General features: G+C 35.6%; 1 protein-coding gene across 1 annotated transcript in view; it reads right to left on the reverse strand.

Moving 5' to 3' along the window:
- The window catches only part of lamb2 (laminin, beta 2 (laminin S)), a 98,042-nt gene that overhangs the window by 29,390 nt on the left and 52,183 nt on the right, over positions 1-16,469 (reverse strand). Inside the window, exons 11-19 of the mRNA XM_059333798.1 lie at positions 15,038-15,217; positions 11,686-11,798; positions 10,307-10,386; positions 7,606-7,741; positions 7,338-7,496; positions 5,445-5,572; positions 4,647-4,779; positions 4,325-4,517; positions 1,355-1,498 (exon numbers count right to left, since the gene is read on the reverse strand). Of these exons, the coding sequence (XP_059189781.1) occupies positions 1,355-1,498; positions 4,325-4,517; positions 4,647-4,779; positions 5,445-5,572; positions 7,338-7,496; positions 7,606-7,741; positions 10,307-10,386; positions 11,686-11,798; positions 15,038-15,217 (1,266 nt within the window). The remainder of the gene's footprint in view (positions 1-1,354; positions 1,499-4,324; positions 4,518-4,646; positions 4,780-5,444; positions 5,573-7,337; positions 7,497-7,605; positions 7,742-10,306; positions 10,387-11,685; positions 11,799-15,037; positions 15,218-16,469) is intronic.

The raw sequence follows: 16,469 nt of genomic DNA on the forward strand, positions 1-16,469 counted from the left end.
TTTGAGGGAGGCATAAGGATTAATGCATTTAGTCATGATAATTCATTACCATAAATGGTTACTGTGGTGTAAACAGAGGTGTAGTAGGATGAGAAGTATACCATTACAATACTTAAAGGCAACTAGTCATCATATCTTCTACTCCATGAAACACATGTCAATGCTGAAGTAATACACATATATGGTTCTTTAATGTTTTTGCATTGTACTAAAATATGTTCATTTTCAATGGGTATAAATGAAGCTGAAACAGGTGCATCTCAAATGTTTCAACATTAACATTTTGATAAAACATAACAGTCATTATGGCTTTTTTGGAGAGGTGGTGTAGTGCAGTAGTTCTCAACCTTTTTGAGTCGCGACCCCCAATTTAACATGCATGTTGTCCGCGACCCCGCGAAGCCAGAGACTCTTTGTAAAGTAATAACTTGCTACTTTGGGATTTGTCAGAAAAGACACAAAATTACCCCCCCAAAAATCAAATTGACCACAAAATGATAAAAAAATTAAAATAACACAAAATGACTAAAAAATTACATAAAATTAAGCAAAAAAGGACTCAAAATTGACCACAAAATCACAAAAAATTCCCACAAAAAGACACAAATTGACCAAAAAAGACAAAAAAAATAGCAAAAAAAGACACAAAATGACCAAAAAAGACAAATTCACCAGAAAAGACACAAAATGACCAAAGAAGACACAAAATGACAAAAAATACACAAATTCACCAGAAAAGACACAAAATGACCAAAAAAGGATACAAAATGACCAAAAAATTACATAAAATTAAGCAAAAAAAGGACTCAAAATTGACCACAAAATGACAAAAAATGGCCCAAAAAAGAAACAAAATAACCAAAAAAGACATCCAATGACAAAAAAGGCAAAAAATGTCAAAAACAGACACAAAATGACAAAAAAAGACATTAAATGACCAAAAAGACATACATGAACACTTTTACACAGTGGAGACAGAGCTGACTTCCAAAATGATTTGGCGACCCCCAGAAATCATCTCGCGACCCCAATTGGGGTCGGGACCCCAATGGCTGGTGTAGTGCACGATAGGCCTTAATGGCATTTTCCCCCCTTACATTACTTTTACCTTTATACTTTAAGTAGTTTTGAAACCAGTACTTTTATACTTTTACTTGAGTTAAAAGCTTGAGTTGATACTTCTACAGAAGTCTTTTGAAACACTAGTATCTATACTTCTATTTGAGTAATGAATGTGAATACTTTTGACACCTCTGGGTGTAAAATATAAAAAAATACTGTTGTGTTTCACCATATCCCCCATAAACAGATCTGGATTTCAAGGACATTTTTTAAAAGACGCAGAGTTTCTCACCTATGCAGCCTGAGGGCCCAAAGCCGTAGGTTCCTGGAGCACACTGGTCACAGCGTTGACCAATCACATTGGGCCTGCAGGGACATTGGCCCCCGCGGACATCACACATGGCGCTGATGGACCCTTGAGGGTCGCAATTACAAGCTGGAGGAGGACAGAGAAGAACAATCATGAAGTCACTAAACCCGAACATACGGGAACACTGTGCACATTGACTGTCAGCTAATATTGGTTAAATATTATTTGACAGGTCTCCCAACAGCACTCCAAAAACTCAAAATAATGACACTTTTAAGATCAATATACCAAATATGCATTTATGTATAGTCCAAATTCCATTCCTAAAGCTTTCAGTGAATATTTCCATGTTAACTCACAATTACATAGGTACAATACTAGACAATTGACCAGATTCCACCTCCTCACTATCATAATACCCTTGTTCAATTTTCCTTAAAATACAGAGGTACGTTACTTTATTGTAATCAATTTATTAGTTCAATACAGTTTTCATCTCTTAAATCGTACAAGAGTAGTTTAGTGGCTCTGATTGCTCAGGTCACTAAGTAGTACACACACACACACACACACACACATTTTTACACTTTTGTTTTTATTTTACTTCAATATTATGATAATTTTGCTTTATTTTGATGGTATTCTTTTTCTATTTCATAGTTACTTGCTTTTAATCTAACTTGTGAATTTTAATATAGGTAGAGGCCCTGTATAATATATGTATTAACCCTGTTGGGTTTCTTGCCGCTACCATGCACCTTCCTTTCGTTGTTATTTCTTCATCCTTTTCTTTTTGTCTTAATAATGTGCAAAATAAAAAAACTTAAAAAACTTCAAACTTCAAAACTATGTTGCAAGGGTTTGCAGTAACAAGTTGAGCTGAAATTTTCCTCAACGAAAAAGATATTACAAAATACTGCAGCTGTTGAGACTCCACCAGCCCATGATTAAAATATGTGTTTCTTAAAGGAATCAAAGAAAATTGACAAGTGAACAATAAGGTGAAATCTGAATGAACAGTGAATGTAGATAGATAAATTCGGTCCACATCCTCACTTGAAGTGGCCCTCAGTACAACTACATACATTTGAGCATGAAATGTTAAAAGTGCTGTGTAAAAATGCACAAAATTACTTCTTGCAATTAATATTGGTCTGCTGTTCTTGCACTGAGAAAAAAATAAATCACAGTAAGTGGTTATTTTTATTTGCTTCAAACCTTTTGTATTCCTATTTATACTGTTATACATGCATTTGAGCATGACATATGTTTTTGTGTCTTTTTGTGTTTTTTTCAGGTACTTTGTGTCTTTTTTTGTGTCATGTTGTCTTTTTTGTGTCATTTTGTGTCTTTTTTTTAGTAATTTTGTGTCTTTTTTTAAGCAATTATGTGTCTTTTTTTTAAAGTCATTTTGTGTCATTTTGTCTTTTTTGGGTCATTTTGTGTCTTTTTTAGTCATTTTGTGTCTTTTTTTAAGTCATTTTGTGTCTTTTTTTGGGTCATTTTGTGTATTTTTTGGTTCTTTAGTCCAACATAAAATGTGATTTTGAATCTTTTTTTCTTATCTTAAAAGTGCAGTGTAAAAATGTACAAAATTACTTCTTGCAATCAATATTGGTCTGCTGTTCTTGCACTAAAAAAAAAAGAAATCAGAGTAAGTGGTTATTTTTTATTTGCTTCAAACCTTTTGTATTCCTATTTATACTGTTTTATATGCATTTGAGCATGACATTTGTTTTTGTGTCTTTTTGTGTTTTTTTCAGGTACTTTGTGTCTTTTTTTGTGTCATGTTGTCTTTTTTGTGTCATTTTGTGTCTTTTTTTTAGTAATTTTGTGTCTTTTTTTAAGCAATTATGTGTCTTTTTTTTAAAGTCATTTTGTGTCATTTTGTCTTTTTTGGGTCATTTTGTGTCTTTTTTAGTCATTTTGTGTCTTTTTTTAAGTCATTTTGTGTCTTTTTTTGGGTCATTTTGTGTATTTTTTGGTTCTTTAGTCCAACATAAAATGTGATTTTGAATCTTTTTTTCTTATCTTAAAAGTGCAGTGTAAAAATGTACAAAATTACTTCTTGCAATCAATATTGGTCTGCTGTTCTTGCACTAAAAAAAAAAGAAATCAGAGTAAGTGGTTATTTTTTATTTGCTTCAAACCTTTTGTATTCCTATTTATACTGTTTTATATGCATTTGAGCATGACATTTGTTTTTGTGTCTTTTTTAGGTATTTTGTGTCTTTTTCGTTCATTTTGTGTCTTTTTTTGTGTCATTTTGTCTGTTTTGTGTTGTTTTGTGTCTTTTTTTAGTCATTTTGTGTCATTTTGTCTTTTTTTGGGTAATTTTGTGTCTTTTTTTAGTCATTTTGTGTCTTTTTTTAAGTCATTTTGTGTCTTTTTTTGGGTCATTTTGTGTCATTTTGTGTCTTTTTTTTAAGTCATTTTGTGTCTTTTTTTGGGGTCATTTTGTGTCTTTTTTGGTTCTTTAGTCCAACATAAAATGTGATTTTGACTTTTTTTCTTATCTTAAAAGTGCAGTGTAAAAATGCACAAAATTACTTCTTGCAATTAATATTGGTCTGTTGTTCTTGCACTGAAAAAAAAGAAGAAATCACAGTAAGTGGTTATTTTTTATTTGCTTCAAACCTTTTGTATTCCTCTTTATACTGTTATACATGCATTTGAGCATGAAATATGTTAAGTTACTGCACCGTAAACATATTTAAAATTGCAGTTTCATCATATCTGATTAAGTGCACGGTCCTATATGTGGCCCTGTGGTAGTGTTGATGACAAATTGTGGCCCCCTTCAGCATTTATGTTGCCCATCCCTGGACTAAGGAAATGATCAGAGATTGGCTCAGTTGGACAGACTGGTGTAAAGAGCTGGTTCTGTGGTTGGAGCTTATTCAGTCTCATTCTAACAGACATTCTACCAGACTTTTTTTTTTTTTTACTCACGCAGAGCCCCGTCATTTATAATAGCCGACATGCTGGTAATTAGCTTGGCACAGGTGTCACTCATCAGTGGGCGGGTCACACTCTTGGCCCCCTCGTGGCAGCGGTAGCGCTCATAGGTCTGCTTCCTGTTGTTGGAAGCTGGATCCCCCGCGTTGAACATCTCCATGGAGGAGTGACGTGGCATCAAGGCAATCTGATGCAAAGAACAGGGATTTAGGAAAAATTGAGAGGGAGGTGTTTATGTGTGTGTGGAATAAAAACTACAATTTCTTCATGAGTCAGATGCTTATTTTAGAGGGCTGGAAAAAGAAATTAATCTCACAGAGTCCACGAGGAGGACAGCGTTGGCTGCGCCGTTGAGGATACTGTTGGCGTCCTGATAGCGTCTGAACTCAAATCGGAGGGTGTAAGTCACACCTCTTTCCAAACACACAGCATGAGGAGGGACCATAAACCTGCAGCAAACACAGTCAGCACACAATTAGCATTCAGTCATTGTGTTTGTGTGAGTGTCTGTGTGTGTGTACGTTCTTGTACTTCCTACATAGTGAGGACACATTTTTAACCAACAGAGTGAGGACATTTTTGCAAAGTGAGGACATTTCGGCCGGTCCTCACTTCTTTAAAGGCTTTTTTTGAGATTTCAGACTTTGTTTTAAGGGTTAAAGGTTACATGATAATGATAATTAACTGAAACTGTATTGTGTGGTTACAAAACTAACTAAAATTATAGTGAAAATGTCCTTCGTTTTCGTCTTTGTCAACTTTTTTCATACATAATGAAGATGGAAATAAAGGCAAAATTTACTGTGACCTCTTTTAATCTCCCACCCAACAAATACCCCGTTACAAAAAACTAATAAAAACTAAACTAAAACTAAAGCATTTTTTAAAAAAAATTACTAAACTAAAACAAGCACACTCACTCTAAAAACTCATTAAAACTAACTGAATTAGAAAACAAAAATTCACAACGAAATTAAAACTGAAACTGAAGAAAAATCCAAAACTATTATAACCTTGCAAGGGAATTCACTGTTCCAATGAGGGCCCTCACAAAGATAAAAGTACAAGAATGTGTGTGTGTGTGTGTGTGTGTGTGTGTGTGTGTGCCACAGACCTGGCTCCAGCCGGCAGGGACACTGTGAGTCTGTCATCATCTGGGATGGTGTTTCCACAGGGACTGCTGGTAGGAATCGGCCCGGGTCGGATCACTGTTATTCTCACCTCTTCCCAGTCTCGGGGCATCTGAATAGAACCAGCGTTATATGGTTAACATGCAATCAAAAGTATATATAAAGTCATGGAAAAAATTATTAGACCACTATTGTTTTCTTCGATTTCTTGTTCATTTTAATGTCTGGTAGAACTGATAATGATTTTGATTATTATTAAGAAAACCATGGAAAATGTCTAGATATCAGCTCTTAAACTAAACTCTTATGAGCTATTTGTGTTGTTATCAGTATATTTGTCCAAACAAATGTACATTAAGTAGAACCAGGCATTAAAACAAACAAGACATTAAAGAGAACAATGGAGGAAGGAACATTTTTTCCATCACTGTAGATTCTGGATGGGCTTTTGACCCTTTTATCCATTCTCAGTTTTAAAAAAATGACCTAATTCAGCACTAAATGTGTGTGTCAACCCAAAAATTGCTGCAACAACTTATGGGGTATAGTTGAACATGGAAATAGACTTCAAAGGGAGAAATGTTACCTTATGTTACCTAATGTTACCTTAAAAGGTTTAATTAATTACATTTTTTATCAATTAATTAAGTCATGTTTATTAGAGATTTTTGACCAGAACAACTTGGAACACAGTACTGAGTTGCATCTCAAATTAACCTTGAGATCCACAGCTTTCATATGATATTACCTCTATGTGACATTTATTGTTGACCTACTATCTCCCCCTAAACATCCACTAACTGCCCACAACCCTAAGTCTCTACAAAAGGGGGATGGATCGTTATGAAGTTAGTTATAGAGACTGTATCCCAAATTGGACACATCTGCAATGCCACACTTTTCGGTGTTTTCAAGGTCATTTCCAATACGATCATCACAAGTGTAGGTATAATTGATTTATACATATTTAACAATCTACACGTGAAATTGAATTCAGGTACATGGAGACTTACATGTACATAAATGTATTACATATAATTACAATATGAAAGTAAATCTGATGAGAGAAAGCAGTAAGAACGCCTGGGAGACACACAGGCGACGATCTTAAAAAGTATAACTGTATTTTTTACTGTACTGTATTTTATTGTTTTAACGATGTTTTTTATTTGGCTTACCCAGAAACATCCAATTTTACCCAAAAAACTCAGCAGCCACCATTGTTTTATTGTTTTATAGCCAGGAGATCCAAGTGTCCGATTTGGGATACAGTTAGCACACGGCTAATTCACCAGCGTTAGCATCCTTTTGCCAACTCTGGTAAAAACGGGGCTAACGTACAGTTAAAACAATATACGGTAAGAAGTTAGACTTCAGTTTCATGCTATCTAATTAATTGGAAGCATAACATGATTATTTATATTAGTAGTTAATGTGAAATTTTGACAGAATCTTAGCAGAATAGTGTCTGAGTTGGGATACAGTTAGCTCACGGCTAATTTACCGGCGTTAGCGTTCTTTAGCCGACTCTGGTAAACCCGAGGCTAACGTACATGATTAAAACAATATACGGTAAGAAGTTAGACTTCAGTTTCACACAATTTAATTAATTGGAAGCATAACATGATCATTTATATTAGTAGTTTTGACAGAATCTCAGCCGAACGGTGTACGGTTTGGGATACAGTTACACTATATTAAAACCTAAAATTATGCTAAAAATGACCCTGACTCAGCTGTGAGAACGAGTCAGACACTGCCCACATTGAGACCTCACCCACCTATGGGAAATTCTATGGGTTCCATCATGGAGACAATGTCAATGTTTCATGTAGGTTACAAGCGGAGGTGATTAATGCACGTTGTAACACACACACCTGTGACTCATAGCGGATGAGGAGGTCATATTCCATAGAGTAGGGGATGTCACTGATAAGGAACTCCAGGGTGCCACCCTCAGGTACCCGAGCGAACCCAATTCCCGTCCATGTGGCGGGACGGCCTGGCTGGTGTTCCCTGGTCTCCAACATACAGCCCTGAAAATACAAAAAATATTCAGTTAGATTTTTAAATGTATAACATCAGTAAAGCCACAGAATCACTTCAATTAAAAAATATGTGGTGGTAAAATGTAGTTTGACTCACATGTCCCATTTTGGCCAACTCAGCCTCATACAGGAAGTGATCTAGAGCCATGAAGAAGTATCTGGACTCCACCTGCGTACACTGGCGTCCTGTCATGTGACTGCGGCAGCGACACTGACCGCTCTCCATGGAGCAGCTACAGAGAAGACATGAATAGCTCGTTATATCACTGCTGCAGTTGATATCATATAGCTTAGCTGCCAATGTTGGGTGCTAAGCCTTTAATCAGGAATGTACTATTTCAGTTTTTACAGTTAAGCACCTTCTAAATCTGACATGGAAAAAAATCCAGACTAAAATCATTACTACCTTCTAATAAGACAAGCTAAAGGGTCTGCAGTCAACCTATATTTGGGCACAGCAGCTGCTTTGAGCTAAATGCCATCATTAGCATGCTAACATGCTCACACTGACTATAGTAACATGCTGATGTTTGGCAGCTCATATGTTTTCCATCAATTCAGCTTTTTAGCATAACTAACATAAGCTAATTAGCAGTAGGGCTGGACGATATATCGATATAAAAGATATATTGATATATTTTTAAATGTGATATGGAATTAGACCATATCACATATATCGATATAGTTCAAATTTGCACTGCGATCCTTGCTCCAGGCAAGCTGTGACTTTTTTTTAAATGTGCACTCTATGGAGCTTTGATTTTTTTTTAAAAAAGGTACTCCTGTTGTACAGAATTTATGTTCACTTAAATAAATGGCTTCAATAAAACTACTTGTGACATGTCATATTTGGTTTTGACTTTGACTTTTGACATTTGCTCTCACTTTGCGATAAAAATATCAGGATATAATATATCGATATTCAGCCTAAATATATCGGGATATGACTTTTGGTCCATCTCGCCCAGCTCTAATTAGCAGTAATCTCAAAGTACAGATGAGGCTGAATGACATTAGTGTTGTTGGTATTTCATGACCATTACAGTATTCAACAATTGGTCCAAACTATTGGACAAATTGAAATTATGAGCGGAGAAATGGTAAGGCTTAAGGATATAAATGGCATCGCAATACATTCAGTTGTAGAAATTTCACTCAAAAGCACAACTGTCTTGTGACAAATGTTCTTCTAGGGCTTTTTACAGCAGCCTTAATCTGTAATGCATTGATGCCATAATGAGTCAGCTCTCCACCCAACGCACAAACTGCACTTTTGAAACCTGTGCCTTCAGGTGCAGCCCCCACCCTTTGAAACTCTTTCCCGGCTGAAATCCACAATGCTGTATCTTTAAACGTCACAACGAAAGACTCCTCAAGCATCGATTCACCACCGGTGATAATAATAATAATAGTCACTTAAATTTATATACAGTTATGGAAAAAATGAACAACTAAAGGTACATTTGTTTGGACCAATGTAATGTAAAAACAAAAATCTCTATCTAGATATCTAGCCATTTTCTATGGTTTTCTTGATAATGATTTTGGTTATTAAAATGTCTCGATATCAGCTCTTAAATTCAACTCTTAAGTGCTATTTTTGTTGTTATCATTATATTTGTCCAAACAAATGTACCTTTAGTTGTACCAGACATAAAATGAACAAGAAATTGAAGAAAACAAGGGTGGTCTAATCATTTTTTTTCCATCACTGTATATAAATTTAAGTTATTATTATTATTATTATTGTAATGACAAATGTTAAGTTTTAATTATCATCTTGGGACTAAATTAGTGTATGAGGTTTGGATATAGACTGTAGAAAAGAAATAGGCAGCCACAGTGACATCACCCATTGAATTTCTGATTTATAGATTAAGATGTTAGAGTATGGCATCTTGTTTTTATTTGGAGCCAGAAGTGGATGAGAGGGTGGACCCAAGCCCCTCTGAAGAGCGTGGGGCTTTGAAGCTAATTAAAGTAGCCAAGCAATAGAAAAACTATCTCCAGTTCTGTCATGTGACGCCATATGGGTCCCAAAAAGCGTTACTTTTTTGGCATCATGCGCAACTGAGCAATTTTCATAGGAATGAATGAGGAGTCTGTGGAGCTTGGGAGGAGAAAGTAATCAGCTAATACTAGCACTAACTAGCTAGCTTGGTTAGTTGCATCTGCAAAGCCTACCCTGCTTTATCCTCTATTATAATCTTAATGGGAATTTAATTTAGAGGTTAGGCTGCCCACTGCTCCTTGCATGGTGTGTTCACGTGTGTGTGTAAAAAAGGATGGGTTAAATGCAGAGGTTGAATTTCCCCATTGTGGGATTAATAGAGTAATTAATCTAATCTAATCTAATTTATAAATACTGTTTTGAAGAAACCTGGCAATTGAGACCATTAACTCATAAAGAAAAATGTTTATTTAGGTAATACATAAAATGAGAAGTAGGGTCTTTTTTCCTCATAGACTTCTATACAATCAATTTTTTTTTGTTGGCCAGTGAAGTTGCCCCCTGCTGGCTATCAGAAAGATTGCAGGTTTAGGAGGTTGTCCCTTGGGTTTGAATGCCGACCACTGGCTGCACAGGAAATTAAACCATAGATTAATTAATATGACAACAGGAGCACCAATTGTTGCTCCAAGGGTAAATTCACAGGCAAATTAAATAGTGAGTTTCTCACAGAGTTCTCACAGCTGCAGCTGCTATTTTGGAATATTTTCCATCAATTCTCATGTGTTACAGCCCTAGACTTGATGTGTGAACTGTGACTCAGGATTAAAGCTACAGCGTCACTCACTGGTTGTCCTGGGCTCCTCCGATATCACACTCGCAGCCTCGGCAGCCGTTCAGGTCGTGGCTCAGAGCCCAGTGTTCTGGCTGGAAACACAGAAGGACACACAGAGGGCAGAGTGATTGACAGACAGTAACAAAGACTAACCACTAGACAGACAGACAGTTAAATAGCTGGCTCCAGACAGACATGATGCATCACTCTCCATGCTATTACAGAGTGATCAGGGAACTTCCACAGCAGTTTGACTGTCATAAGTGAGTCATAAATACTGTATCCAGCTCTCTAATCCAATAAAACAACAGTCATAGCTTTGGGGCATACTATTACTGCCCCATTCCTTTCAATTGGCATTGTGGGAGTCTCTTCTCTTTCAAAAAGAGCTGACTTGATGATTTGAATACTGGATTTGTTGCAGTCAGCAATTTCCCTTTTTGTCTTGAGTATGTTTGGCTGATGGATTTGGACTTTGCTAAATTTGGTGGTTTCTATTATATTGCATCAAGTTTGTGGAAAAAACTTTATTATCCATTCTGATCTGTGCCTGGTTGTTTTCCTGCTGGTCCATTTAACTTAACTGCTATTTGGAAAGCTCACAAGAGATTAATATATTATTGTATTCATTTAAACAAAACACTCTCAGCACAGTGACAGTATGATCTTTTCTGGAGGGGTTTTTTTTGTTTTCAATTCTGTCCAATGTTGATTTTACACTATTGCTACTAAAATTAGGCTACTCAGGGCTCATTAGAAGACAGGATCCACTTTCGGACCAGGTCCAGACCCTGACCATTTTAGGCCTGCTGTAACCCGCACCGACCGGACAAGCCTCAAATCCTTAAGCTAAATTTAGACACAGGGCCCAGGCAGGAGCTCACATTCCTGCCTATACTATTCCTGGCTGTGTAGGTTCAGGACAAGAGGTTGAATTATAAAAGGAAGCTGATCACCAGCTAATATCTTAGGCTTCTGGGCAGAGAGAGTGGGAGGAAAATATGAGAATGAAACAGAGAGTGAAGAAGATCAGCAGCACCATTTGAAGTGAAAAAGAAAATAAGGAAAATGATAGAATTAAGTAAAAAAAATATGGGACATGAAGGGAAAATTACAAGAATGAATTTCAATGCTGACATTGAACATTTTCAAATCATTTTGTGTTCTTAACTCTGTTTTATCTTTTTGGCTTTTAGTTTTTTTTTTTTTTTTTTTTTTACCACTATCTGTCACTTTATCATGCCATTTTTGATACTAAACATGATAAAATGAATGGGGAAGTTCTCCCCAAAATCAAGTGGTAAGGAGGGAGAGACAAACAGATAGATATACAGTAGATAATTTCCTTTTAAGCAGGAAAACAAAAGTCAGGTCATTTTGCACTGTCTTACCAAACACTGGTCACAGCTGCGTCCAGTGACAAGACGCTTGCAGAAGCAGTCTCCACTGACGGGGTCACACTGGGAGCTACCTGACACTGTTCCCCTGTGGTCACATCGGCAAGCTAAAGGCACAGTGTGGAGGGAAACATTTAAAGAGATTAGTCAAGATCACTGTTAATGTAGCATAAGGAAAAATAGACAAAAAACCCCTGTGTGACCCTCAATGTCAGACCAACTATAACAAAGCCTAGGACTTGGATATGCAACACCAGAATACCAAAGCTTGTGGTCGCTGTCAGACATGGAGGCACAAGGAAGCCTTTTTTTAAATACTTTATTGCAAGGCTTCTTACTTTCATAAACATAATGAGTCATTTCGTTGTCTTTACAATATTGTACCTTGCATTTTTCCCCCCCTTTTTGTCAAGGTATATATTCAAAAGTAAATAACAAAAACATAGGGTAAACAGACAAACATATATACAAGGCAAACTGGTATTCCCCAAATGAGGATCTCCAAGAAAAGACATAAACAACAAACTAATGACACGAAAAAATAAATAAAATAATAATAATAGAATAGGAAAATAAGCGGTGGTGCATGTATGCGTGTTCATGAATCTGTGTGTGTGTATGCATGTGAGTGTTAGTGTTGGAAGCCTTAAGCATCAGTTTTGGTGTCAGGGACGGCGTGTCAATTTCTACTCATTATACAGTGGCTTGCAGAAGTATTCATCCCCCTTGGATGTTTCAGCCTTTTGTTGCTTTTACACATGAAATCATGGTCAATATCATTTGGCCTTTTTTAAAAAGAATTTGCAAAAGCCCTGGACGGGCTCAGATTGTGAGGACAGACAGCTCTACACTATAAAAAATGTCTGTACATTTAACAGCGACATGTACAGTGTCAGTAAAAGACTGTAAAATGATAAATGAGTTTATTCAGTTTCAGTAACAATGAAACACTGTGAATGTATATAACAGCCAAAATAGTATTTTTTTTTTTTTTTTACAGTTTTTTGAAAATACATTACTCCACTGTAAAATACACTACTATATATATATGGCCCATTTCAGAATTGCGGGTACATTTGAAGTTTAGACAAAATAAGAATTTCATTTTATTTTTTTCTATAAAACCTTTTTCGTTCCCATAGACAATACTTTAAATTTAACACTTCCAGCATTTGCCAAGCTTAAACATGTAAGATTTAAAATATTTAATCTGAAAATCATCGTAGTAACAGTAAAATCAGTCAACTCTGTTGCAGACAAATTAGGGTAAATATTTATAGTACTCAAATGTGATACATTTTAAAACCATGTCTTTCCTAAGAGAACTTTTATATTTACATCCACTAATTCAACTTGACATTTTCTAAGATAAAGATTCTTTTTTCAGGAGTAAAAACATTGACACATTTAATTAGAAAGTGCCAAGACAGTTTGGATTTTCTCTAAATATTGCTCCAAAAATGAATGAAATGCTTCGAAATTTCATGTATAGTGAGAATGTTAGTTATGACACAGCTTCTGGTTAATTTGTCAACAATAAAACATATTTAATTAGAATTTTTTAAAACAAAACTGTGTGAAACAGAGTTGACGGCAATTTGAACGGAGTTGACATGAATAACAGAGTTGACAAACTATGTGTAAAAGGCCAAAAACAATAACTCTGTTATCATTAAAAATTTGACACATGTAACAGAGTTGACGATAACAGAGTTGACATTTTCCACCATTTTGTGCTTTAACTCCACATGCTAGCTTAAAACCAGATACCACATGTCATCAATAAAACCATAATTTTATGAATTTTCATCATATAATTGCTTTTAAAAAATGACTGACAGATTCACTAGAATATCATAGTAACAGATTTGACATTTAATTAATCTACTGTTGGTGTAATTAATGAGAGAGAAAGTTTAACATTCCATAGTTCCCTCCAAATATTTTCTGCAAGAGGAAGTGACATCACTGGGTGCAGGTCTCATGTTTTTTATTTGAATGCTGTCGGGTTTTTTATGTGGTTTTATAACAGAGGTAACAGAGTTGATCGGATCATAGGGACAGATAAAAAACATATATATTTTTAATGTTGAAATCCCATGTATTACAGAAAATAAATACTCTGTGCAACTGTAAGTATAAGTATTTATAGAATTAGCACAAAAAACTGCTAATTTTAATGAATTATTTTATGTTAATTCAATATGAACATGTGAATCACAAGCTGAAGAAAGCCAATAATTGGGGGGGTGGGAATCATTTCATGAATATTTTACATATAAATTGTGGTGAACATTCAATATAATTAGCAACATTATTTAAAACAGATCCAGTAAATACTTTTTTAGGGGGAAATAATATAATAAGGTTTTATGAGGTTTATAATAAGGTTTTTCTGGGAGACGCGAAATGTACCCACAATTCTGAAATCACCCATTCATCAAAATGAAAAATAGTGATGGCTTTTATATATATATATATATATATATATATATATATATATAAAAGCCATCACTATTTTTTATTTTGATGTAATCTACATGGCATTTATGTTCATTACCAATGTTTTTAGAGCATGAGACCCAGTTTCATCATACATTTTTATTTGCTGGATGTTATTGATGTAAATAAATGCAAAAAAATGCATTAATTGACATATTATTTCTGTTGGTTGAAGGACCTGTGTTTGTTTCCTCTGCACCTTATGCTGGAATATGCTCCAGAAAGACTGGAAACTAACTGACTTTGTTTCTTTGAGCACTTTTAAATCCAAACTGAGAGTTATTGAGGCCAAATTAATAATTACCATTAACTTATTCAAAAAAATACTCAAAAATAGGATGATTAATTTATATAAGTTAGAGTAATGAATAATAAGCTTCTTCCTTTTCTCTCTTTTGTGACTGCTTATTCCTTTTGTTGATAAATAACAGAATTTACATTTCCAATTTTTAAATTTACTTGAGTTGTAACAGGGTAGGCGTAATAAACTATGCTTCAGCCTTTTCGGTCCAAATGTCTATTATCAATTTTCTCTCTCTGTTTACATGTTGTTTACTTCGATCAATGTTTTTTTTTCTGGTTTGTTGCTTCAGTTTTGATGACATGTATTGACCGAAATAAACAGATACGAAACGAAACGAAACGAAACAATTCCACAATATGCACTTGTTTCTCATGACGTGTTTAAGGTCTGCGTCTGATGTAAATATGTAACTGTATTTTGTGTTTGCTGCCTCTTGGCCAGGACTCCCTTCAAGAAAAAGAGGTTCTTAATCTCAATGGGATATTCTCTGGTTAAATGAAGGTTAAATAAATACAATAAAAGTTGTGTGTATTGACTCACGTTGGCAGCCCTGAGGGTTTTCGGCACTCAGGCCGAAGAAGCCGGTCTTACACTTGTCACACCGCGGCCCCTCCACGTTGGCCTTGCAGCGGCACTGACCTCCCACCATGTTGAGGGAGGGCTCGGTGTGGCTGTCGCACATCCCTCCATTCTGAGAACCGTCAGGGTCGCAGTCACAAGCTGTGGGACACACGGGTGACAGGTCAGTTATATGTGGTATGGCTTGGTGTTATTGTGCAGCCTGTCCTCCTGTCAAAACGTCAATATAGGTTGTGTGTGCAGCAGCGGAAAACGAGCTATATTTAAGAATTTTACAGTCCGCTGTAATGTAGCAGCCGCCATCTTGCTGACTCTAACTACTCTCCAGTCCTGGTGTTATAAATGCTGGCATAATGAAAGGTATTTATTGACCAAGTTGGACATCACTGAAGCCCTAAGTGTGAAATGCACCGCCCGCCACTGCTTGGTGGGATGGGCACCGTTATCTATCAGACGAGACATGCATTGGTTCCTTTCAATGTTCCCCGGACAAATACTTAATTTGGAAAAACTGCTTTGATAATTAATAAAGTTTCTGTTTCTTCTTTAAATATAACTGGTTCTCTTATGATAGAATCAAAAATAAATCTGATTACATTACTCTAGAACAGGGGTGGGCAATTAATTTTCCCAAGGGGCCACATGACCAATACTAATAACAATAGATTAAATTATCTGGTTTCTAGCTGCTACTGATAAGGATACATGTTATGATAAGACTGTTAATGTGGAGTAAATCAAATATAGCAGTAAAAAGTAGTAAATACTCCATACGCCACTATTTTGTATTATATAGCTTGTTTTTCATGTTTGTACATTTTCTAGGTGTTTTAAAATGTTGTGATGCTTTTATTTTGAAAAGGTTCCGTCCAGTGGAAAACGGGTGCTTTGATTTTGAAAGGTAGTGACAGGAAATAACAGGTGGAACGGTTAAATGAAAAACGAACATTAAATAATAACGAGTGCGTCTTAATTCATATTAAGTTGATATTTCGTATCAAAAAGCCTTCAATAGTGCCTGGCTGAGAACATTTATTACTATGGGCCAGTTTAAAACTTTAATAACCGTTTTTAATGTTTTTCAATGTTCTGTCTGGGCTGTTTGTTCTTCTCTGTACTCTGTTTTGTGTTTTCTCTGTACTCTGTTTTGTGTTTTCACTGTACTCTGTTTTGTGTTTTCTCTGTACTCTGTTTTGTGTTTTCTCTGTACTCTGTTTTGTGTTTTCTCTCTGCTCTGTTTTGTGTTTTCTCTGTACTCTGTTTTGTGTTTTCTCTCTACTCTGTTTTGTGTTTTCTCTCTACTCTGTTTTGTGTTTTCTCTGTACTCTCGACATCATTGTAAATGAGGGGTTGCTCTCATTGATTCCTCAAGAAATAAATAAAGGATACATGA

This window comes from Centropristis striata, chromosome 5, assembly GCF_030273125.1.
Source record: "Centropristis striata isolate RG_2023a ecotype Rhode Island chromosome 5, C.striata_1.0, whole genome shotgun sequence".
Classification (NCBI taxonomy): Eukaryota; Metazoa; Chordata; class Actinopteri; order Perciformes; family Serranidae; genus Centropristis; species Centropristis striata.